General features: G+C 53.8%; 1 protein-coding gene across 4 annotated transcripts; it reads right to left on the bottom strand.

The window, feature by feature from the left end:
* Positions 1-1,687: 1,687 nt before the first annotated feature.
* FAM83A (family with sequence similarity 83 member A) lies at positions 1,688-23,817 on the bottom strand. Of its 4 annotated transcripts, XR_011421388.1 has the most exons (6): positions 23,081-23,817; positions 13,735-13,902; positions 11,959-12,083; positions 4,153-5,201; positions 3,265-3,346; positions 1,688-3,077 (listed from the first exon to the last, which is right to left on the bottom strand). XR_011421388.1 is itself a non-coding variant. In XM_001916280.4 (4 exons), exons 1-4 carry the CDS (start codon positions 23,558-23,560, stop codon positions 4,667-4,669), a joined length of 1,308 nt encoding a protein of 435 aa, XP_001916315.2. In that variant the 5' UTR covers positions 23,561-23,817; the 3' UTR covers positions 1,688-4,666. The 4 variants fall into 4 exon arrangements, 2 of the variants coding, with proteins under 2 accessions (XP_001916315.2, XP_070077896.1); XR_011421387.1 differs by having other exon boundaries at positions 3,265-5,201; XM_001916280.4 differs by having other exon boundaries at positions 1,688-5,201.
* Between the last annotated feature and the right edge of the window lie 264 nt (positions 23,818-24,081).

Here is a 24,081-nt window from a genome sequence, read left to right as displayed (position 1 = left end):
CAGCAGCCTGTGGGCCCGTCCCTACAGAGCTCCATGCCAGCGCCAAAGTGCCCCTGCTCACCTGTGCGGACTGTGTTTCCACAAAGATGTGCTTCCTTTTAGCAAAACCTTAGGTAGACATCTCTATGGAACAAGTCCAAGTCCACTGTTTACAAAAAAGATTGTTTTAAATAGTAGCTTTCTAGTGCTTTTGAAATTTCATCTATGAAGGTAGTTAATACACTACTTTCCAAGATCTTAATCATAAAAGCAAAAAGCACAGAAAAACCAGAGCAGCTTACACAAAAGAATCCAAAGCTTTCGAAACTTCGGTCCTTGTGAGGGGCAGCACAGGCCTGACTCCCGTCCTGTCTGCCAGTCGGAGTGTGTCCCCTGGGAGCCTTCACTGCAGAGGTCAGGAGAAAGAGGGCACAGGCGTTTGTCTACCTGGGGCTGCCCCTTCCTGGTTCTTTTCTCCCTCCCCAGCACAGAGTGGCTTTGTCACCTAAAGCTTCCGTGTTGTTGTTGTGTCTGCTTAGCCCTTGAACTAATGACCACCCCACCCCGCCCCCATCTCTGGGAACTGCCCTGTCACCCACAGGGGTGGGACCTGGCAGCCATATTTGTTCTCAGTGATCCAAATTGATTGGAAGGAGAGTTTACTTGACCTAAGCTGAACCACTCAGAATCTCCCCTGGAGATTTAGAAATGAAAGATTCTTCTCATGCGTCTGAAACTAACACGGTGAAAACATGCGGTGGGCTGTGTTCTGCCAAGTGGACTGAGGAGCAGAGAGCAGAGGTCTGCAGAGAGAGAGAGCAAAGGAAAGAGATGCCCAGAAAGGCACAGAGGGACAGGTCTCTGCTACCTCCTGACTCCAGGCTCTTCTTGTCGTCTGGGCCCAGCTACGTTGTTGGCTGAAACCTCCACCAAACTCCTGGAAGGAGGGAGGCAGAAGAATGGCCCTCAGGTGTCCCCGTCCTAGCCCCCAGAACCTGTGAATGTGTTAGGTTACACAGCCAAGGGGAATGCAGTCTGCTAATCAGCTGGGCTTAAACTAGGGGAGTAGCCCTGCTTATCCAGGTGGGCCCAGTGTACGCCCTGGGCTCTTCGCAAAGCCAAGATGGAGCGTATTAGTCAGGGCTCCCCAGAGGGCCATCTGCAACCAGGACAAGGGCCGGTGTCGGAACCTGACGACACTGACACCCTGACCTTGGACTTCCAGCCTCCAGAACTGTGAGAAATAAAATCCTGTCGTTTATAAGCCACCCAGGCTGCGGCATTTCGTGACAGCAGCCCGAATGAACAAGGACACCTTTCTCCTTCCTCTGCTTCTCTCCTTTCCTGAAGTCAGGGGAGAGGCCTGGCTTGTGTTCTTCTGGGGAGATGGGGAAAAGGGGGCGCAGAGCCTGGGGAACTTCACTAGCAACCATTTCAGTGGGAGGGTCTAGAAATCTGTTCTCAAAGACCAGCCACCAGGCATCTCTGTGTGAATTTGCCTGACGTGGTGAGCGGCAGCAGCCTTGGCGAGCTCAGCTACAGGCTGGATTCCAGCCTGCCCTTGCCCTTGGCCTTGTGCACCCTTTGAGCCTCTCTGTCGGCTCAGCGTGGCATCATGCAGACACCCTCACCCACCGCACCCTCCAGAGGAATGAAGCATGGAGCGCCTTGGGAGGCAGTGTGTCTGTCTCAACCAAAATACAGTGAATGAGAAAAAGGAGGTCGTGTTGATGCTTCCTACGTGCGTGTCTGCAATATTTACATTCTCTGATAACAGTTTTTCTGACACACATCCACTCTTCGGGAGGAAGCTGAGAATGTGAGTGACAGTTTCTCTGTGTCTAACAGCTTCTTGGACCAAGTTCAGGAAATGAAGCATTTGAAGATAGGGCTCTGGCACTTCCATGATGGGCGGGTGGGTGGAGGCGGGGAGCCCAGGTCAAGGTGGGGGCAGGACAGAGGGGGAGGAAAGGTCATCCTGGGGCATCTGAATGTTTGTGCCTCTTGCAAGAGCAAAGCTCCTTGACCAATCGGTTGTCAGTCTGCCCTGGGGACGTCCAAGCCACTGTGGTTAGGGTTCCTCAGGGCCTACAAAGATATCCGTGGCCTCTGGCCTCTTACAATGCAGACGGGGATAACAGTTGGTATCTGGTGAGGACCCAGTGAAAGCTACAGATAGAGAGAGTTTGGGGGGCAGGGTTGGTCATTAGCAATCAGTTCTCTGGTCAGTCCTGGCTGCAATCCTGCAGGTGGATAATGTGATTCCCAGTCCCTGGCTGGGGTACGCATTTGGCCTTAAGTGAAGCCCGCCTTCACCATGTCCCCTGGACAAGACTATCATCGTGTTTCTTTCATTCTCTCGTATTCTTCATGGGGGTTGTTCCCGCGGGTGTGGCCTCTGCTGACTTTGGAGTTCTCCAGGACAGAAGCGAGTCTGGGTCTCTGCCTGTCGCTGAACCCGTGCCAGGCACATGTGGGCGCCCCTTCGAGTTGTTGAATTTCACCCTGTAGGAGAGACTGCAGACGTTCAGGACCGCCCCGTGCAAGTAGGCCGGCCAAGGCAGGCGCAGGTGTGCCTCCAGCCCGGAGCACAAATAAAGATGGGCGTGCTAGGTTTGGGAGGATTGCAAACTTGGATAAGGACTTGCTTCACAGGTATGTAAAACTCTCCTAGACGCCTGGTGGATATGGTGTCTTGCAACAAGAGCCCAAGGCTGGGGGCCCTTGGGAATCCAGTCCCACAAAGGGATGGCTCAGCCTGGCATCTGTGGGTCCCAAGGTTGTATCAGTCAGACCGGGCTGGATCACAGTGCAGTAAGAAACAACTCCAAATCTCGGCGGCTTAAACAACCAAGGTTTATCTCTTGCTCTTATTACTTATCCACTGCTGGTCGGTCGGGTAGGAGGGGAGGGCCTGCTCAGCACAGTCTCTGAGGAGCCCGGGCTGGCAGAGGGGCTCCATCCTGAGGCACGCTCCTATGTGGCCGGCTGCGCCCAGGCTCTTCAAGCTTCCACCTGGAAGTGGTCCTCACATTCCACGGGCCAAAGCAGACCCCTCCTAATGCCCCAGCAGGCAGGGATCACACATGACAAGGTGCCTGGAAGAGGAAACGCAGTACTTGTGAATGCCTAAGACGACCACAAAGGGGAAGCTGGCTGGCAGCGAGTGAGTGGGAGCAGCGGGGTTCCTTCTGGTGGCTAGGTCTCCTCTCCCCTGACACCGAGGCCTGACGTGGGCGGGGGCCAGAGCAGCCCCTTGAGCTCCTGGCCCTTCGGAAGCTTTACCTTCCTGAAGCTCTCTCAGTAGACCGTGAAATCCAATTTAGAGCACCCCGTGGCACCCAGTCATTGAACCTCCTCATGGCCACTAGGAGGAAGACAGCAGCATCAGGACCAGGGTTTGAAAACCCCTTAGGAAACAAAGGGTTCTGAGCTGGAAATGGCAACAGGGAAGACATCTGCTGAGATGAGTTGCAGGTGGCAGGGGGGTAAGGGGGACACAGAGAAAGGCAGATGGATGCGGGTTTTGCACCTGTTTCTCTTGGGCTGGAGCAGCCGGGATCACACCCACCCCCAGCTATGACACCCTTGTTCTTTAGGTCTCCGTGAACTGTCACTTCTCTGGGAAGTGTTCCCCAGCCTCCCCGAGCTGGGCTGGCCGACCTCCTCTGTGCTCCCTACGCACCCTGTATTTCTTCCTTATCCCCTGGCTAGGCGGTGCCCTTAGGATCTAGTACCAGCCCGGGAACAAAGCGCACACTGTGAATCTGAGAAGCAGCGAATGATGGGGCTCGTGAGGGCTCCACATTCGCGCTTCAGGTTGTCAACAAGCCACAGAGGCACCTGGATCTGGAGACAGCTGGCTGTGCCTGGGCTGCAAGGTCAACACAGGAGCCTCCCTGGTTGCTCAAGGCTGCCCTGGGCACTGCTGCAGGGCCACCCCTAGATCCTGACAACTCAAGGCCCTGGGACTCAGTCCAGACTCAGGGACCTCCAGGCCGACCCAAGGCTCTTGGAAGTGAGAACCTGAGCTGATAAACTGCCCTGTCCAGCTCCATCACCTAGACGCCTCAGCCTGCCCCATCCCCAGTGGCTACACTTTCACTGGGGCCTCATCCCTAATTCATCAGGCCCAGGGATGAATTACACCTTTCCAGGGATGAGTTTTCCCACCTCTCCCAGAAACATCCAGAATGTTCCCATCCTTTCTCCTGAATCCCTGGGGAGTGGACTGTTCCTGGGCACTGGGAAACAAGAGTACCTTGATCACACCCACCCTCTGCCTCTCAGTGCCTCAGTTTACCCATATGTAAGGCTTGTGCTGCATCTGCCCCTTCTCACAGAGATTCCAGGAACATTAATATTAAGGCGCTGGCCGCTCTTTGGGAGAAAGGGGCTCTATTTCCATGATTTTGTCCTCTGGCTCCCCATCCCCCACCTCCCTGGAACCTTCCGGGATGTGCTGCGTAGGCCATGCTGGAGAGGGAAACCCAGGGAGTGGGGGGGTCAGCAAGTGCAGGGTCTCAGGCCTGGGAACATTCAAACACAGGCAACGATTTCGTCCAAGCGCCTTTAGTTCAAGGGGAAGCAGGTTAAAGCTGCTAGTCGTCGAGGCGGGGTCCTTGGGCCAGAAAATCCAGGAATGCCCAGCCCTGGGCCAGGGAGGGCGGCTGGGGGCAGGGACCCTTCAGAAATGAGGTGAGGCCTGTAGAAAGGGCCTCCAGGTGTGGGCCACCCTGGACACCAGGCTGAACTGCTCGAGCTGCAGCCGTGTGGGCCTGTAGGCGTTGAGGTTGCTGTAGAGAGCAGGTGGGCCATCTAGGGGCCTTGGGGACAAGTGGGCCTGTGGGATCAGGGCCCCCCAGGGGCCGTGGTGGGGCTGAAACCTGGGGGGCGGAGGTGGGTTTGGGGCCAGGGGACTGCCGGGCCCCGAGGACAAGGACAGACTCTGGTTCTGGGGGTTGCTGCCCGTCGACGGGCTGCTGAAGGGGTTGGAGGATGTGCGGTCACTGGCAGAGCAGCTGCTGCCACTGAGGCGGGCGGGCGGTGGGCTGGGGCCTGCCCTGGGCTGGAGGGGTGCGGCCAGCCTGGGGGACTTCAGGCCCATCACGGGCTTGGAGGAGGCGTAGAGGTGGCGGAACTCCTCGTCGAACAGCTCCACTGCCTGGCCTGTGAACTTGGAGAGGATGTTCCGGTGGACGTGTCCGCAGAGCCAGGTGAAGCTGGAGGGGAAGAGGAGAGAGAGTGAGGGGTGGAACTGGGGAGGTGGCGCAGGGGTCTCCGTGACACTGCCCTGGGAGCAGTGGGGGCTGACGGCAGGGCTGGTAGGAAGGGATTAACATACGCCCACCACTCCTGGAAGGAGAACCCCTGGAGGGGGAGGCCCTGGAGGGAGACATGGGTGTGCTCCTGTCACAGATGACAAAACTGAGGCTCAGATACCAGCGACTGTCTGCAGGTGAAAAATTAAGAAGCCAGAGTGAAGCCCTGGCCTCAGGTCCGGGTGCCATCCTGGTGCTCAGATTATGGCCCCTTCAAAGATCCCTGGGGAGGCACAGAGGGACTGCATGCCAGCTGAGTCCCGGTGTCCTGACTCTGTGCTCCTCGGAGTCACCTAGCCACTGCGGCACCACCTGTGAATGCGAGGCCACCTGCTCCTTCTAACCCAACAGGGGGCTGGGCAAGGCTGCTCCCTAGAAGGCAGGGGCTGTGTTGTCACGAAAATCTAAAGGCGATGGCTCCATTTTGGGCACATAAACCTGTAGGGGGTGGGAGGGCGAGGGAGAATCCCATGCTCTCTGGGGGCGGAAGAGAGAGCACAGGGGCGAGCCCACAGGAACCGGAAGGATGAACAGAAGTGCAGTTTGCCCGGCCACCCACCAGAGCTCCCCGTCAAGCAGAGGCCTGGGCCCTCCATTTACAGGTTTTAAATGAAAACAAAATGCTCAAGGCATTTATGCATTGTTTTTATGATTCCCTGATTTAACCAAATTCCTTTCTATCTCTGATGGAAAACTCTCCTCATCACACCCCCCACCCCCCCAAACCCTTGAAATGCCTAGTGACAGCACAGAAGACCCGCCAAGAGCATCAGTTAGAGATTCCTGGGTCCCTAGTTATGTGAACCCAGGCGTGGGGAGCAATGGGGCAGGATGGTCACAGGGGGACAAGGTTACCATGGGCTACAGAAACGACCCCCACCAAGGGTCTCAGCCCCCAGCCCCCAGCCAGCCTGCCTTGCCACCGAAAGGCTGGGCCCAGCCTGTGGGATCCCTGCTCTGTGAGCCTGGGGCACCCCTGGAAAGAACAATGAGGCTTTGTTTAAACCCCACCTGCCGCCCAGGAGCCACCCACACAGCCCCAGAGAGGCGAGCAGCTGAGGCTGAGCCTAGAGCCAGCCAGGTGACAGGGAAGGTGACAAACACAGGGACAGGGGGACGCTTGGCTACACTAAGAACTCAATCGCCCTGTGTTGTTAGGAATCAGGATAGAGTAGGCCAAGCAACTGCATGCTTTGCTCAGAAACAGGTTCGAAGATGCCCTGGCAACTTTCAGGCCCCTATGCACCCAGCATGTGCCTGTGCCCCCACCCCCCGGCGGCCCCAGCACACCCCTGGGTCCCTTGTGCTTCCCTGCAGCACCTGCGTGCCCCCCACCCCCACAGGGGTTCCCCTTCTTTACATGGAACATGCCCATTCATCCTGTGCTCTATCTTCCACATTTTCTTTTATCACCACCCATAGTAAGAAATACATTTTATTTTTATTGTTTTTTGGCCCCTTAGTACATAGAATTGCCTTAATCATAAGCTTTGGCTCAAGACCCACTCTCATCATTAGTCTATTCATGACCCATTTTAATTTATGTAGCTATTTAATTTTTTTTTTTTTTTTTTTTTTTTTTTTTTTTTGCTGCAGAAGATTCACCCTGAGCTAACATCTGTTGCCAATTCTCCTCTTCTTTTGCTTGAGGAAGATTAGCCCTGAGCTAACATCTGTGCCAATCCTCCTCCACTTTATATATGGGTCACCCCCACAGCATGGCTGGTGAGTGGAGTAGGTCCACACCTGAGATCTGAACCTGCAAACCGAGGCTGCCAAAGTGGAGTGCGCAGAACTTTAACCACTCAGCCATGGGGCTGGGCCCCTTAGTTATTTCCAATAATTTAATAAGCACCTATGGACCCACCACCTGAAATAAAAAGCTAGCATCTTGACATTAACCAGCATCTAACCATATGATGCTTCTCGGAAATCCATTTTCTAGGTTCCCCCAAATAGAGGAAATCATCACCCTGAATCCTATGTCATAGTTCCCACACTTTCCTTTTTCTATAATTAAAAAAAAAGTTTTATGTACTTTGGAAAGTAAATATTTTTATTTTAGTTGTTTTTGATCAATATATGTGATCTTTGGGGATTTTGTTCCACTTAATATTAGACTGCTAAGATTCATCCATGTTGTCTCTTGTTACTATACTTCATTTGTTTTGACTGTTGTCTAATATTCGCCTGGTGGTCATAGTGTGATTTGGTCACCCATTCTCCCACTGACAGGCATTTGGGTCGTTCCCACGGTTTTTCTGTTGTGACCAGCGCTGCTATGACCATTTTTATACGTGTTTTCCACTGTACAGTGGACTCGTTTCTCCTAGAAATACGCCTAGGACTGGAAGTGCTGGGTTATAAACTAGGCGAATATTCAGCTTCAGGAGAAAATGCTGACCTCTTTCCAGAGTCACTGTCCCGATTTGCAGTCCCATTAGCAACGCAGAAAAGATCCTGTGAATCCAACATTCGGTATTGTCAGTCTTTGTATTTTTTTTTTGCCGGTTGAAAGGTGTAAAATGCTCACTCCTTCTAGCCTTGCTTTGCGTTTTCCCGATCATGACGATACCGAGCACGTCTCCATGCATTCCCACACGTCTCCTCCTCGGGACGTGCCGGCTCGCGTCCCTCGCCCACGCGTCCGTTGTGCTGCTTTGCTCTGTGATTCCCGGGAGTTCTTGGTGATTCTTGACATCGATCCCGTCAGAGCATCTGGAAAACCTGCTCCCGGTCTGTCATCTGACTTTTCACTTTCTTTAAGACGTCTTTCGACGAGCCGGAGTTCTCACCGTAAGACAGTCAGATTCAGCGATCTTTTGTAGTCAACGCTTTTTCGTGTTCTTTTTGACACAGAGGGCTGTCTGCGTGAAGACACCTCGTCCTACCCTGAGGTCTCAAAGATATTCATCTGTATTTTCTACTAAGAGTTTTAAAGTTTGTTTTTGACATTTAAGTCTTTCTAATCTATTAGGAGGGTTTTTTTTTTTTTTTTTTTTTTTTTATGTGTGGAGTGGAATCCAATGTTCCATATGGAGAATTATTTTTTCCCAGTTTCTCCTTTCCCCGCTGCTCTGACAGGCCCCATCATGTGTGGGCCTGTTCTGGGCTGTCTGTTCCGTTTGTCAGTTTGTCTGTCCCTCCTCCAACACTACATTGCCTTGACTACTGCGGCTCCATGACGGGTCCCCATCTCTGATAGGGCAAGCCCCCGCTGCCTGTTCAGACTTATCCTGGCTATTCTTGGAGAGATACATTTTACATCATGGCCTGCTCATATATACAAGGACACACATAACCACACAGTTTCCAGAACATGCCTTACATCAGTGTGCTCTGATTATTTTTACTCTATCCTATTTCATTAAAGAAAAAAAAAAAAAAAACTGGGCATCATCTGTTAGGTTGATTTCACACTCTGCTAATACATGGTGATTCACCATTGGAAAAACTTTGCTCCTCCAGCCACACTGAATGGCCAGGACCTAACATGGACTTTCATTCACTTATTCATTCACTCATTCAACAAATAGTTATGGTCACATAGTGTTCAGACTGTATTAACTGTCCTTTGTGCCAGGAATGCATTAGAGAAGAAAACAGACCCAGTCCAGGCCCTGACATTATGTTGTTTACAATCTTGGCTAAATAAGTCCACAGAGAAGTTCTCTAGGAAATGATCTGGAAGCTACCACCTGCAAGATAAGTTAACAGGATAAATGTAACAGGAATGAACTCTCCAGCAGAGGGAATAAACAGCAAGTGCAAAGGCCCTGAGGTATGAAACAGCATGAAAGACCTGGGAGGAGGCTAGTGTGGCTACAGCACAGTGGAGTGGGAAGAATAATCTTGCTGAGACAGAGGCCATGGTAAGAATGTGGATGTTCTTTTCCTAGGACCAGTAACAAACGTGGAAGGATTTTACAGATTTAAATGATTTGATCTCGTTTGCATTTAAAAATCTTTCTGTTTCTGGTAGAGAAAGCCCAGAGAAGAGACTGCGGGTCAGGGCAAGAGTGAAATCAGGGGCCAGTTAGAAGGCTGTGCTGGTATCATGCTGTTCCTCATGCTGTTCCAGCTACCTGATTTTGTACCCCCTCCCTGCCCCAGTCTTTCTCATCCTCCAAGGCCCAATCGAACCTCCTGGACCTGCCAGCTGGAGTGGGAGCTCCCTCCTGGCTGACCCCAGGGCACTTTCTTAGTCCATGCAGATGTTTGGGCACACACCACACCGCTCTGGGGCCATTTATCCATGTGTTTTGATGACAGAGAAGAGTTCTGTGTCCCCAGCACCTGGCACAGCGCCTGTCCTGGGTAAGATCCTCTACAAGGGCTTAAATGTTGAAATGCACACCCCCACCTGCACCCACACCCAAAGTTGAAGATGCAGACAGAACTCTTCCGGTTGGGAGGGCTGCATACGACCAGAGGGAAGAGCCAAAATATCTGAGGCCCAGACATGGCTGCACTGAAGGAATGGGATGGAGACTCTGTTTCGTTTCACTGGAGAGAACTCTGAGGGTCCCAGGGCAAAGGATCCTCAGAAAGGCTGGCAGACTGGTCGCCTTTGACCGTCAAGTGCAAAAACATTCCAGCTGTGCTGTGCTCGCCCCAGGAGCTGGCCTCTCCACGGTTCTCAGAAAAGGCCCTGCATGGCTCCAAGCCCACTGCCACCCTCCTCGTGGTGCCTCCCACATCAGGATGACAAACCCAGACCCCACTCAGTAGACACTAGAGAGCTGGAGACCTAGTCAAGGAAGCTGGTGACCCTGGGCCAGTCACCCACCCTCTCTGTGCCTCAGTGCCCCCATCAGACAATTGGAAGAATAAGGCCTCCCTCAAAGGCTGTCATGTGGAATAGATCCTTCCTAAAGGTCTGATTGCACCCGGCTCAGGGCCTGGCCCAGAGCTCAGCGCGGTTAGTTCCGCTTCCTCCTGCCCGTAGCGAGGGCGAGGGCCTCTGTGAGGAGCTCCAGGAGGCGAATGCGAGGCTCGAGTCTCCCTACTGAAAATAAGGGTAGACTCTCCGCCCTTTTCATTGCTCTTTCAGAATGTCTTTCTCTGTCCCTATCAAACGTTTGGAAATCTTTGGGACGGCTCACTAAGCCTCTTGCTAGGCTCACAGCTGGTTGCTAGGGGTGGGGAGACGGGAATGGGGAGCGACTGCTTAATGGCAAAGGGCATCAGGACCTGCCGTCCCAAATCTATATGCCGCTCTCAGATGAGAAATGGTTTAATCTGCAGGAAGCTGAGAAACAGCCGGTGCGGGACGGAGTCTCCGAGCTCCCCTTCTCCCTGAAGCGGGTCCCTAGACCCTCACGGGAGAGGTGCCCTCCCGATACCAGGAGGAAGGGCGCATCCTTATCCCCAAGGACGGAGGGACTCCGAGAGGAATCCGAGAGGTCAGGCCTTGCTATGTCCCCCAGTGACGACGCTCAGCTCCCACCCTTCCGTCCTATCGCGCTTTTCCAGGACCTTCCACTCTTCACCAAACCTCGTATGAACACGCTCAGGCTTAACTGTTTCTCAGAGTCATCATTTCCTTATGAATGCTCCCGTGTCATGTGAAACTTATATTAAGTAAATCTGTATGCTTTTCTCTCATTAACCCATCTTTTGTCAGTCCAGTTGACAGGGCCCCAGATGGAGAACGTAGGAGGGTGGTAGGAAAAAGGAGTTTCCCTGCCGGTGTATTGGGTCGTCTGACTTCTAGGCCAGGCTGCTGCCGCTTCAAGTCCCTAGCACCAGCCTTAGGTCCCGTGGGGCATGGAGATGCTCTGACAGGGGAGTGGAGAAGGGGCCGGGAAGTGTGTGGTTGGGGCCACAGAGGGTGACGCTTGCCATCTTATCTAGGACACTGCGACAGTTCAACAAGCCCTGCAGTGCTGAAGCGATCGGACGGCTGTCTTGGTGGCCTCCAGTCTTGTCGGGCCCCCAGTCCGTCTCCAGAGGCCTGCCTGCTTGGCAGCACCCCCACCATCTTCTCAGCCTTCTCCCTTTCAAATCTTGCCTATCCCATCTCCCCTTGCCCAGGGACCTTGCCAGGGTACCGGCTGGCTAGTAGCAACCATTTCTTGAGCACCTACTGTGTGCTAGGAACAATGCCACATGTTTTGCAAACTTTATCTCACTGAGCCTTACAATAATCTGGCGCAGAATGTATTGTTACCCTCATTTTACAGATGAGCACAGTGAGGCCAAAAAGAATTGAATTGCACACTTTGAATGGGTAAAATATCTGGTATGAATTATATCTCAATAGATTAGTTATGTTAAAATAATAAAACGTTTTGAAAAGAAAATGGGGCGCATACACACAACAAAACAAAAATTGCATGGCTTTATAATCACACCTGAGTGGCCTGAGGAGGGAGAAAGGATTCCATGTCGGATGGCCATGTCAAAGGAAACTGAGGCACTCAGAGGGGCCTCTCTCCCCTGGAGTCCACTAGGAAGGGCCCAGGTTTCCCCCTGTGCCCAGGCTGGTCCTGCCTCCAGCATCATGTGTGGGATGAAGGCCCAGCTCTGGGCAGAGGAGGAGCGCCCTGGGAGCTGCTCCTGGGCGTGTGTGCCTGTGTGGCCGGCTGGTCCGCACCACACTCAGCCTTCGCCTCTGCGAAGCCTCAGCTTCTAGAAGGGGCAACTGAGCGCTCACCTGTACGATCCAGACAGGACGTATCTCCAGTCGGAGATGATGAACTTCTCCTGGATTTGGCCGGCGAACTTCCTGCCTGATTTGGCACAGTACACCTCTCCTTCCACGCTCCGGATGGAGATGTTCTGGCGGAAGGAAGGCAAGGCTCTCTCACTAATTATGTGTTTATAGAAATACGTTTGCCTCGGAAAGAGTTGGGGAGGATGGTCACCAAGATGTAACACAGAGGTTATCTCTAGTTGGTGGGATTATGGGCAATTTTTATTTTTTCCTTGGCTGAATTTTCTAAATTTTCTTTGTTGGCCTGATATTATTTGAGTAATGGAAAAAAAAAAAAAAAAAAAGGAAAAGAGGAAAGGGGAGATGGTGAAATTTAAACAAAACAGAAAATAGAAGAAAGACGAGGGTCTGATGCCCATGGCGTCCTCCGTCTAGGCTCCCATGGACCACAGACGTCTGGCAAGCCCAGCCCTGCTTTGCAGGTGGCGTTAGTGACATGAGTCCCTCAGCCCACGCTCGTCAGAGGGAAGGCCCAGTGCAGTGAGAGGGGCAGCTTTGTGGAGACCCCAATAGACACTAGACTGTCCTAAGAAAAAGTGTGTCTACAACCCAAACCGTGGCCCTGTGTGTCCCTCTCCTCGCCAGCAGCACCTGCTGCCCCGGCCCTCCTGCTGGAACACTTGGAAGCCTGGAGACGTGAAAGGGCAGGTTGGGCATGGGGGTCTCAGAGGAAGGTGGGACACTTTTGGGATCCTGTGAATGCCCACCGGTGGCTGGCCGGGCTCTGGGAAGGAGATGCCCAATGCCTTCAACAGCGCCCCCCGGCCTACCATAAGCTCTGTGAGATGGTGAGGGGGGCCACATCCCACTGTCCCTTGGTGGGCAGAGCACTGTCAGGTGTGGCCGGTGCGGGCCGTGAAGGCAGGCCTGTGCTGACTCTCTGGACCTGGTTCGATGGCCTCAAGAGCAGGAGGAGCGATGCAGATAACATCAAGCAAGCCCAGCCATCAGAGGACCTGGGGCCTGTGGCAGCAGAGGTGCCTCCTGGTCAGGGTGGAGGGGAAGGAAGGAGGAAGGGAGGAGGGTGGGGTCTCCTGGAGGCTGGTCTGCCTGAGAGAGAGGCCATCACCAGGGGACCGCCCACCAGCCATTCAGCGGGGCCTCCTCATGAACGCTGTGGGTGGCTTTACATCCGTCCTTGGATTACCCTCCCCAGATTCGACATGACTAAATGAACCCTTATTTCTGGGTTTCTTTTCTCCCTGGTAGGAGAAGGAAGTGGGAAGTTCAGTTAAATCCAAGAAGATCCTGTTGGGGCTGTGGAGTCCTAAACATGTATCAAACAGGTCCCGGGTGTCACCCTGCCCCGTGGGGCACACCCACTGGGTTTCCTCGGCTGAGAGGAAAATAGCCATATGCCACAGATGTCGCTGCTCACCACCTATCTATCCATGGGCCCCTTTACACTTCCCAGCCCCCAAGCATCTAGGTGGGGTGAAAGGGCTATGAGTGGAAGTGACAAGAATCTCTTCCAGGTCAGATCCTAAAAAGACGCTGTAGAACCCTCCAGCCCTCTCTCTCCGTGTCACTACCATCTTGGAGGCCACGTATTCCTTCCGGTGTCGCTACAAGTTGAGGGAGGGCCCTCTGACCTACTCTGGACTTCGAGCGAGAAAGAAACCTGTATGATGTTAAGCCATTGAGAAGGGGGCATCTGTTACCATGGCACCGCCCACCCTATCTTGACTAATATAAAGTGCCTTTCGGGGCCCCTACCTTGAGGTGACTGTCGGAGATCTGGACTTTGTCACACATCTCCTGGAAGAGCTTCACACCTCCCTGGTCCAGGAGCACACAGACGAACACCCCACGCTTGTTGGCTGCCTCTAGAATGTCACAGAAGATCTCCACATCCGTGAACACGTCCATTAGGATGGCCAGGACCTGGGCCAGGCAGAGGGGTCGAATTCCAGAGGAGTCAGGGCGGGATGCTAACCAGTTTCAGCCAAATTTCCTAAGTCCCACTGGGCCTGGGAGAGCCATTCCCATTGCTACAGGGGACAGGATGGGGCCGGGGAGGGTCTGACAGGGCAGGACTCAAGGAAGGGGAAAGAGCTGGAGTGGAGCCCACTGCTCTGTCCTGACCCCACCTCTCCAGCCCCGCCACAGATCCTCTGGCCTCTGTGCACACTGTGGGAGTGGAGAGCACAGAGGACGAAGGAGAGAAAAGCACAGAGAGAAGGAGAGCAGACAGGGGCAGAAAACAAGGGGATGTGGCCGGGCAGGTTCAGAGGACAGGGACAGACTTAAGGTCATGGATTCTCAGCTGTTTGGAGCTCTAAGGCACTCTATGGCCACTGGATTTCAAATGTTTTTAAGCCATAGAATCTTCACCTCTAATAAAATCCAGTGTGGAGACCCCGTATGTAAACTAGACCAGACTGAGCTGCCCAGTGGGATGGAGAAGGGAGTCCTGCCCAGCCAGCAGTCACTCATCCTCTATCACAGCAGCAACTCGGGGAGGGGGAGCCCTAGGCATCCAGCAGAGGGGAGCGACGGATGTGTTCCTGCCTGCCAAGCATCCATTCCTCCTTCTTCTGCCAACAGCACCCCAATCTCACTTTAAGGAATCACCTCTCCCCTACAATCAATGTGGTTTGGGTGGGACGACTGCCATGCCCTGGATTGGGCACAGGGAGGGCCCATCACCGAGGCCAGACCAGTGAGAGCCCTGTGTCCCCCGCTGACCACAGAGATGGGTTGCGTGATCCAAGTTATTCTCCTGAGAGTCAGCCCAGGACTCCTGCTGGGTCTCTTGGGGAAGGCAGGCTTTCTTTCTAGTGGGTTGCTTAGCTGGTAATTTATAAGCTCCAGCTGCTGACAGCCATGTTGCCACCACGTGGGGACAGCCTGCCTGAAAATGAAGCCAGCCCCGGAGAAAGTAGGGCCAAGAGGTGGAGACAGACGGCCAGGAGCACCATTTGAACGTCTCGTTTCACTCGTGCCTGAAGCCAGTCCCACCCTCGACTTCTCCACTGTGGATGCTGAAGCACGTTCCTCTCCTTCAGCTTGTTTGGGGCTCCTTTCTGTCACCCAATCGGGAGTCCTTCCTAACACCCAAAGTGTGGTATATTGACAAGTGGATTATTATGTAGCCATTAAAATTGATCATTACAATGGTTACATAGAAACTATAAGACATCGTGAAATGTTAAAGTAAAATTTGCTGTGTGGTAAGTGCTCAACAAATGTGTGTTAAAAGTAAATGAATCTAGTGAAAAAAGAAAACAGAACAAAGTAGTTTGTCCACTATAACTGCCAGGGAGGGAGAGCGGCGTGCAGAGAGATAAGGACAGAGCCAAAACCAGCAGTCATGTTCACATGGGGGACAACAGTGATTGTCTTTCTTCAACATTACCTATAATAATGTGCTAACTTTTAAATAATTTTTCTAATAATTACAATAATTTTTGTGTGTGTGTGCTGAGGAAGATTAGCCCTGAGCCAACATCTGTTGCCAATCTCCCTCATTTTTTGCTTGAGGAAGATCAGCCTCTGAGCTAACATCTGTGCCAGTCTTCCTCCACTTCATATGTGGGTTGTTGCCACAGCATGGCTGATGAGTGGTGTAGGTCTGCACCTGGGATCCAAACCCGTGAACCCGGGCCTCCAAATTGGAGTGCACCGAACTTAACCACTACGCCACAGAGCTGGCCCCACAATAAATTATTTTGACCATCAGCATCTGGGAAGTAGCAAAGAAAAGAAGAGTGTCATGGAGACAAGTGAGGGACGTGGGTGGGATTCACTTGGAGCTGACTTTCTGCTCAGTTGACGTGGGCGTCTGGACAGGGTCAGGACCTGCTGAGAACTGCTCACCCTGGGCTAGAAGTCAGAAAGGCTGTCCTGATAGTGAGGCCTGTGACCCAGTAGGACCATGGCCCTGTTATCACAAGATTAAGTGTCTGTACACATTTGAGCTTATGGCGCCCATAGCACCTAACACTGACACCCTCTCTCTCTCTGCTGAAGCATAAGTGCTTCCTTGTCCAAGGTATTGACCAAAGAGACAATTCTCTCCTCTCCAGAGGTCAGTAAATCCTCCAAGTTGTGTTCCAGTGAGTCCTTGTCTCCCTGGGACAGGGCTGCTGAGCGGGCAACCAACCGAACAGAGAAGGGGGCAGGTTGGCAAATAACCCAGCGTCCTGGTTTAAGGGATGCTCACAGACACAGGCTCATGATGACGAGGTTCATCTTGTTTGCCTCCTGTTGGGACTGTCTCCCAGCTGGGTTGATTCAAGGCCAATGACTTCCCCAGTCCCTGGCGTGGGCGTGTGCCTGACAGGGTGTAGGGGATTGACTGATGACCTCCCAAAAGATACATCCACATCCTAACCCCCAGAGCCTGTGGTTGTGACCTGATCTGGACAAAGGGCTTTTGCAGATCTCAAGATGAGACCATCCTGAATTATCCAGTGGGCCCTAAACCCAATGACAAGTGTCCTTATAAAAGACACCCAGAGGAGAGACAGGGAGAAGAGAAGGCCATGTGAAGACGGAGGCAGAGACGGAGGCAGCCATAAGCCAAGAAATTGGGGCTGGCCCCATGGCCTAGTGGCTAAGTTTGGCACACCCTGCTTCAGCAGCCCAGGTTCATGGGTTTGGATCCCAAGTGCAGACTTACACCGCTTGTCAGCCATGTTGTGGAGGTGACCCATGTGCAAAATAGAGGAAGACTGGCACAGATATTAGTTCATGGCCAATCTTCCTTACAAAAAAAAAAAAAAAAGGAGCAAACACAGTCCCTTTGTGATGGAGCTCACCTACTCAGACAAGCTCCCAAGGCCTTCACAAAGCACCACGTGGTGCCACCTTCCAGGGGTGGACATTGGGGCTGAGTGGACCCTGTGGTTCCCAAGGAACTTTGCCTCCAAAAAAACACAAATGCCTGAAGCCACTAGAAGCTGGGAGAGGAAGGGAGGTTCCTTTCCTAGAAACTTCAGAGAGAATATGACCCAGTTAATATCTTAATTTTGGACTCTGACCTCCAGAACTATGAAAGAATAAATTTCTGTTGTTTTAAGACACCAAATGTGTGGTAATTTGTCATGGCAGCCCTGGGAAACTAATCCAGAGGAAGAGTGGTCTGCTGGGAGTCAGGGAACTTTGGCTCCAGCCCCAGGGCAACTGGAGACTAGCTGAGTGCCTTTGGACAAGTCACTCACCCTCTCTGGGCCTCAGTTTCTTTTTTCTTTTTTAATTTTTTGCTGAGGAAGACTCGCCCTGACCTAATATCTGTGCCAATCATCCTCTATTTTGTATGTGGGTCACCACCACAACATGGCCACTGTTGAGTGGGGTATGTCCGCACCTAGGATCTGAACCTGGGCCACCGAAGTGGAGCACGCTGAACTTAACCACCAGGCCATGGGGCCGGCCCCTGAGCCTCAGTTTCTTTACCTGTAAAACATTGCCCAATAATAGAGCATTAGTCATCATGCAAGGTGGGTCTAACTGTGAGCCCAGATAATATAAGTTAAAGCATGTGCAAAAGTCAAGGTTGTTATTCTAGTGTGTAGTTAAAATGTATTATTTTTATATGCATAATTCATGAGCAAGTCTGGATAATGGTAGACTAACATCATGGATTGTTCTTTTAATCCAGGTTATTGAAGAGGATTAAAATCAGTGTCCACACCTCTAAGAGTGTAAAAACAGAGACAGGAGAGGGAGAGCTGTGTTCTTGTCAGGGCCAATGGGATGGACCAGCACAGTGGGCGGGGTTGGCTGAGAAGAAGGAAGCCGCTTCTGTGACACTTCGCTGAAGATGGAAGTCAGCCTGGAAGCAGAGCCCAGCAGGTGGCTCTGGGAATAGGGGGCAGGCGGCAGCCAGGGGGATGCTGGTCTGCTGGGGCGATACCCAAAGGCAGGGATCATCCTGCAGTGACCTCAGATCCAAATCCTGCCTGGGCATCCCTTACTCCCTGCCAGGCGGACACGAGTTTCTCATGGGCTGGAAATCCTGCTGCTTTGGGAAGGGCAAGCGTAGGAGGGGAAATGGGATTTGCGTCCTGGTGGGGCCATCAGTCATACTGGGGCCAGTTGTTGGGGGCACTTAGCAACCCATCCCCCTTTCTGTGCTTGTTTCTACTCTCTCCTCTTTCTCTTCTATGAGCCACGCTCATTTTTCTGAGCTTGCTTTTGACAAATGAGTAATAACAGGAGCAATGATTTGTCAAGCACCTCCTCTTGGCCATCTGTCATCTTCTGTAACCGTCACAACACTGTCATCCCTGCTTCCCAGGTGAGGAGCCAAGGTGCACAGAAGTGAAGCAACTTTCCAAAACCCACATGGCTAAAAGGCAGGGGAGATGCCCCAGACCCCAACCCAGAGCCAGGCCCGTAGTCATTCTGCTTCAGGCCTAAGAGGAGGACTCTGATGTCTGTCTGTCTGTGTGTCTGTTTACAGGATCAGATACAGCCTGAGGGGCAAAGAGCCTCCTCCGCTTGTGGGTTAGGGCTGGGCCAGGGAAGGAGAATCAAGCCCTGGGAGGGTGGGGGGACCCCAGAGCAGAGCTCAGTGGACAGAGAAAGGTAAGGGGCCCAGGTGGACCCTCCACCAGTACCCCTCTGCTGACCCCAGAACGATGTGGCCACAGCCCCTGAAATGGCAGCTGTGAGATGAGCCCACTAGGGACAACCCCTCTCCAACCACATGCCCCCACACCCGTTTGTGTCGCCTCTGGCTGTGCCTGGTGTTCCCCTGGTATTCCCCTCCCCCACGGCCCAATCTGGAGCCATGACAATATGCCGGCACTTTGCCACATCCTGGGCACCCAGAGAGCAGAGTGACTTCCTTCAGGAAGTCCCATGGGGTGTGGAGACATGCCTATCACAGATCCCAGGAGGGTGGAGCTCCTCTGCTGGTCCTTGGGGGCCACCCCACCCCAGCAGGACCTGGGCTGGGTGGAGGCACCCTCCTGCCCGGGCCGGCACCCCCTGCACACCTGGGGGGCTGGACCCCTTTCTCAGTGGCTCCTTGTCAGAGAAACAACCAGCGATCTCGCCCTGGGGCCCTGGTGGCCCTGGTATCCCCGTCACAGGTGTGGGGTAAGGGACCCCCTCATCAGCTCCCTCCAGGGGGTTATGCAGTTTCTGCTCAGGTTTCCCGCTCAGTCCCCCTTCCTGACCCTGGACCCTCATCCCTGTCCCCTGACCACTTCCCTCAGCTTGGCTCATCGTGACCCAATGACCGTGTTGGGGGAACAGCCGCTCCCAGGCAGAGGCTCAGCCTGTAAAGATGGTCCTTGACACTGGGGTTGGGGGTTGGGAGTGTCTCCGGAACCTTCTCGATATTTTCCCCTTCTCCTCCTCTGCAGGCCCTCACCCTCCCCTCCGCCTCCCAGAGGGCTGCCTGGATCTCTCCTTTCTGCAGTGAATCTGTGCTACTTGTCCAGGGAAAGGAGAGGGAGAGGCGTCGAGTGGGAAAAGGGGGCTTGCCTGAGAAAGGTCTCTGACTTTTTGATCTCAGACTCCTTGCTAGTCTTCAAAATTATCGAGGATTCCAAAGAGCTTTGGTTTATGTGGATTATAGCTATTGAGATTTGTCATGTTAGAAACAAAAACTGAGACAATTTTAAAATGTGTTTGAAAATAGCTAATATTAGTTACTCATAATACTATGAAGCCCATTACATGTTACCATAAATAACAGTTTTAATGAAAAATAACTGTATTTTCCAAAACAACAACAACAACAAAATGGAGCGAGCAGGGTGGCATTGTTGCGCCGTTTTGCCAACCTCTGTGGCATCTGGTGTAACAGAGGACAGCCGGCCTCTGCCGTCTGCTCCTGCTGCAATCTGGGGCGACATGTTGTTAGGTGGGAGGGTGTGAAGCTGGTCCAGCCTCACACAGGTAAGTGGTTAGCAAAGGCAGGCCCTCACAGACCCCCTGCAAGGGTCTCAGAACCTCAGGGATCCTTGGTCACACACACACTCGTGGCTTTTGTTGTTGGTATTCTATGATGCTTTAGCATCCCAGGGCTAGCTGATTCCTGGAGAGAGCAAACAGCTTGCCCACGAGCAGGCCTGTGATGTGCACACCAAGAAACACAGAGCCCACATCCCTACCATCTCCTTTATCCCTGAATCACCCCAGGGCCAGGCACTGGACAACCAGGGACCACAAATAGCTCAGAGCCTGCTGGAAGGATTCAAATGAGCCAGTCCTCAGCAGTTTACCCCACCTGCCTGTCTTTCCCGCAAAACCACTATCAAGGCCTGGGCCCACGAATGCCCCTCGCTCCCTCTGCTTCCTGACCCACCCTGGTGCTTCCCGTGTGGCCCTGCATGGGGTGCCGTGCCTTCTGCTTCTAGGGAACTGAGAGCAAAACCTCTTCCTTCATGACATCCCACCCTCTCGCACCTCCTGACCTTTGCAGTAGACACTCCCAAGGCCTGGAATTTCTTTTCCCTTCCCTCTCTGCCTGGCACACTCTTACTCAGCCTTTGAGACTCAACTCAGAGGCCACCGCTTCTGCGAAGCCTGCCTTAGTCACCCACCTCTTCACTCCCAGGCACAGAGGTTGCTCAGGCCGGGGCTGCCACTCACCCGTGTTCTCTCTGACTCTCCCCGCCTCTCCCCTGCGGGCAGGCAGCTGGCAGGAAGCTCCCCAGAGGGAGGGAGGCCTCTTATTCTGCGCTGCCCTCCTGGGTGCAGGGCCTGGCCTGTAAGCTAGACTTTGTGGCATGAAGGAATGAGAGCATGAAGGGAAAGAGGGAGAATTCTTGATGCTTAGGGAGTGGAATCACTTCAGAAAACACCTAGCAGGCTGGCTCTATTCCCCTCTCCTCTCAGGGGGCTGAAGCCAGAGGAGAGAGGGAATGCAAACCCATTCTCTCCACCCTCTTCTCTCCACCTCTGTGTGGGGATAGGGGGGCATGGCCTACTCCTATGGACAGCCTGTGGCTGGGTTCCAGCCCCACCCCTGGCATCTCTGTGGGAGCAGGCCACCCCTGAGGCCTCGTGTGTGTGTGCATGGGTGTGTACATGTGTGTTGTGTGTGTATGGGAGGGATATCACAAACTCTGCCTGCAGGGGCCTGACAGGCAACACAATGGGTGAGGCTCATGGGGCCTGGGACAACAGAGAGTGGTGGGGACTGCAGCAAAGGAGACCTACCCAAACAGGTGGCCACAACTCAGAGCCCACTCTTCCTTCCTGCTAAGAGGAGCTAGAGAGTCTTGCTCTTAGGTGAAATCTGATTTTTAAGTATTGTCCTAAATTCATAACATGCTGTCTTGCTGGAACAAAGGACGTCAGTGAGCCTCAGGGCCACAGAGGCAAAGAGAGGGAAGCCTTGCTGGGTGGGGACCCAGGGGAAGAAGAGGGGCTCAGCCAGGGGGTTATGTTTCACACGCCCCAGCCTGGCTTCTCTCTAGGGAGTCTCACCTGCTGGGTCACAGCTGCTGTTGAGAATATCCCCAACACCACTGGTCCCCACCCCTCAGGACAGCACTGAACTAACACACAGACAGACCAGAGCTACACCCTTAGGAACAGGCCCTTGGAGCTGGAAGGGGCCTTAGTCCAGCGTGGAATCTGAGGCCTGGGGAGGTCAAGGGACTTGACCTAGGTCATGCAGCTGGCCCCAGGCGGTGGCGACACTCCTGGCTGCCTGCCTGGGCCCATCTGTCAATTCCTAATGCTGCCCTGCCAGGGAAACATGAAATACTGCTCTGAAGCAGCCCAGTGGCATGAAAAGCCCACACTCCACCCGTTGTCACCTTCTATTTATTTTCCAGAACTCGGCTCCCTCCCTCCCCTTCCAGGCACAGCCTCCTCACCCCTGGTGGCTTTTTCTGGAGTCTTTAGATTTCACACAGTATTGGACTTGGGAGGGGACTCAGTCTTGAGACTGGGATCCCAGCAGAAAAGGAGCTTACATATCAGCTTGTTCTTTGAGTTCTTTAAATGCGGCAAAATAAATCATGCTAGTGATGAGAGAGATTGAGGATCTTTAGAGATGGCAAATTTCTTTCCTTGGCGTCCGTTCTCACCCTGCCCCTCTGCAGCTTCGGGAAGCAGAAGCGGGCATCCACAACCCTCAGCTGAATGGTCATTTTGTGCACCTGGGGTGGAATGAGCTAGACGGCCTCCACCCATTCCCCAGCTGAATTCCCAATTCCCCAGCAATTCCAGGAGCTTTGGGAGAACTCCTGAGCCAATGCCAGTCACGCGGCCTGCAATTCTGCCAGCCAAGCTCTGGTCTTAAAGGATTTTTCTTCTTCTAGACTCACTTATTAAAATATAAATACTCTGGGGAGGGAGCATCTTCTCTGCTGCCTGCTCCCTCTTCTGCCTGACCCCCGGCTGGATGCAGGTGCCGCACAGTCGTTTGTGGGCAGACTAAGCTGAGTCTGAGAGGACAAGGGACAAGTGTGAGCCCCAGGGGAGTGGCCCCTTCATTCAGAAGCACATAGGGGAGGCCCCTCGGCCAGCCTGGGGAATTCAGGAAAGACTTCCTGAGAAAGGGGCTCCAGGGCTGGAGCTTGAGAAGGAGAAGGCGTTAGTCAGGTGAAGAGCAGGGAAGGTGAGGGGGGTCCCAGGCAGAGGGAACAGCACATGCAAAGGCCTGAAGACAAAAACAAGGCGGGTTTGAGAGTCGGCAGGTCACTCAGCACAGAGCGGCAGGAGGTGGCAGAGGAGCTGGAGAGGTTGTGAGCCATCCTAAGGGGTTTGCTCTTCCCACTGTGGGCACTTGGGAGCCATGGAAGGCTCTAAGCAGGGAAGGGACCATGTTAGACTTGAAGTATGAAAAAAGTGTCTACAGCAGCATGGAGACTGGGGGGTTGGGAATCAAGATGGAAGATGAGGGCCAGGCAGGAAGCCATTGCAGGAGTTCCAGTGATGGGTGGTAGTGGCCTGGACCCGGATTGTGAAAAGCGGGATCAGAAAGTCAGTGATCCAGGGCAGGGGCGGAGAGAAACACCCCAGACTCCATGCTAAGCCCCAACCATCTGGACTCCATCCCTTTGAGCAGGACGCACCCCTCTTCCTCCTCCACCAGCCCCCCGTTCCTCCCACCCGTGGCCGAGGAGACAGGCTCCGCCACGGCTACCTGCCCCGTCCGGTGGATGCAGCGGCGGATGAGGTCTCGGATGTTGTTGTGCTTGTCCGTCTGGAAGTACACGGTGGCACTGGACTTCTCCTTCAGGTAGGGCTTCTCAGCCGAGGCCCAGGTGTGCAGCAGGGTCGGCTCGCTGCCCTCCGAGGCCATGGGGTAGTAGGTCCCTGACTGCTGGGAGCAGGAGTCGAGTCCCTTGGGGCCTGCCTCGACCCCTCCCGGGGACTCCAGGGCACAGGGGGGCCCCTTGGACTGAGCCTGGATGTACTGGGCCTCCGCCGAGGACAAGAAGTCCACCTCGCCTTCCTGGCTGAGCACCTGCCAGTAGGCCTCAGGCCCCCCATCCAGGAGGGCATCTGTGGCCAGCCGGGCACTCTCATTGTCGCTGAAGTCTGCCCTGGCTGGCCGGACCCACTGGCTCTTGACATCTTCCAGGCGTTTCCAGATCTTGCCCACGTGCCTTGGCCGGCTCATGCTGCCCTGTCCCAGAGTGGTGGGGGAGAGACCCACTTGAGCTCTTCCTGATGGCAGGGGCAGGCGGGCCACGCCACAAAGGAGGACCGAGGCTCTCGGCACCCGGGGGAAGCTCCCCACGTCCAGCCCAACCTGCCACCCGTCGCGCCTGCTCCGAGGGACTGATTTCCCGCTGTCCTGGGCAGTGCTTCACAGCGATCATCCTCTGCACCAGGGGTTGGCTTATCTGTGAGTGACACCCGCCCTGCCTGCGGGCCTGGAGGGCTGGCTCCATCACGCCTTGGCACACTCAGCCCTGGGAGATTTCCTCTCCTCCCAGCAGCAGCGGGAGGCCAAGGTGAGCCAGCTTCCCGCCTGCTGGTTGCACAACTCTCCCGGAGACCGTCGGGCCTCTGTCATAAAACAAGGAGCCTCTTGCAGCACCCTCCCCCTGAGCCCTGGGTCCCTTGTGCTCCTCCGTTCAAACACCGAGTGGTTCAAAGACAAGAGTTTCCCCATGGGGGAAAGGTGCTGCCCTGAGA

Source organism: Equus caballus, chromosome 9 (genome assembly GCF_041296265.1).
Source record: "Equus caballus isolate H_3958 breed thoroughbred chromosome 9, TB-T2T, whole genome shotgun sequence".
Classification (NCBI taxonomy): domain Eukaryota; kingdom Metazoa; phylum Chordata; class Mammalia; order Perissodactyla; family Equidae; genus Equus; species Equus caballus.
The sequence above is the reverse complement of the archived record's forward strand: the minus strand, read 5'-3'. Positions and strand labels throughout refer to the sequence as shown.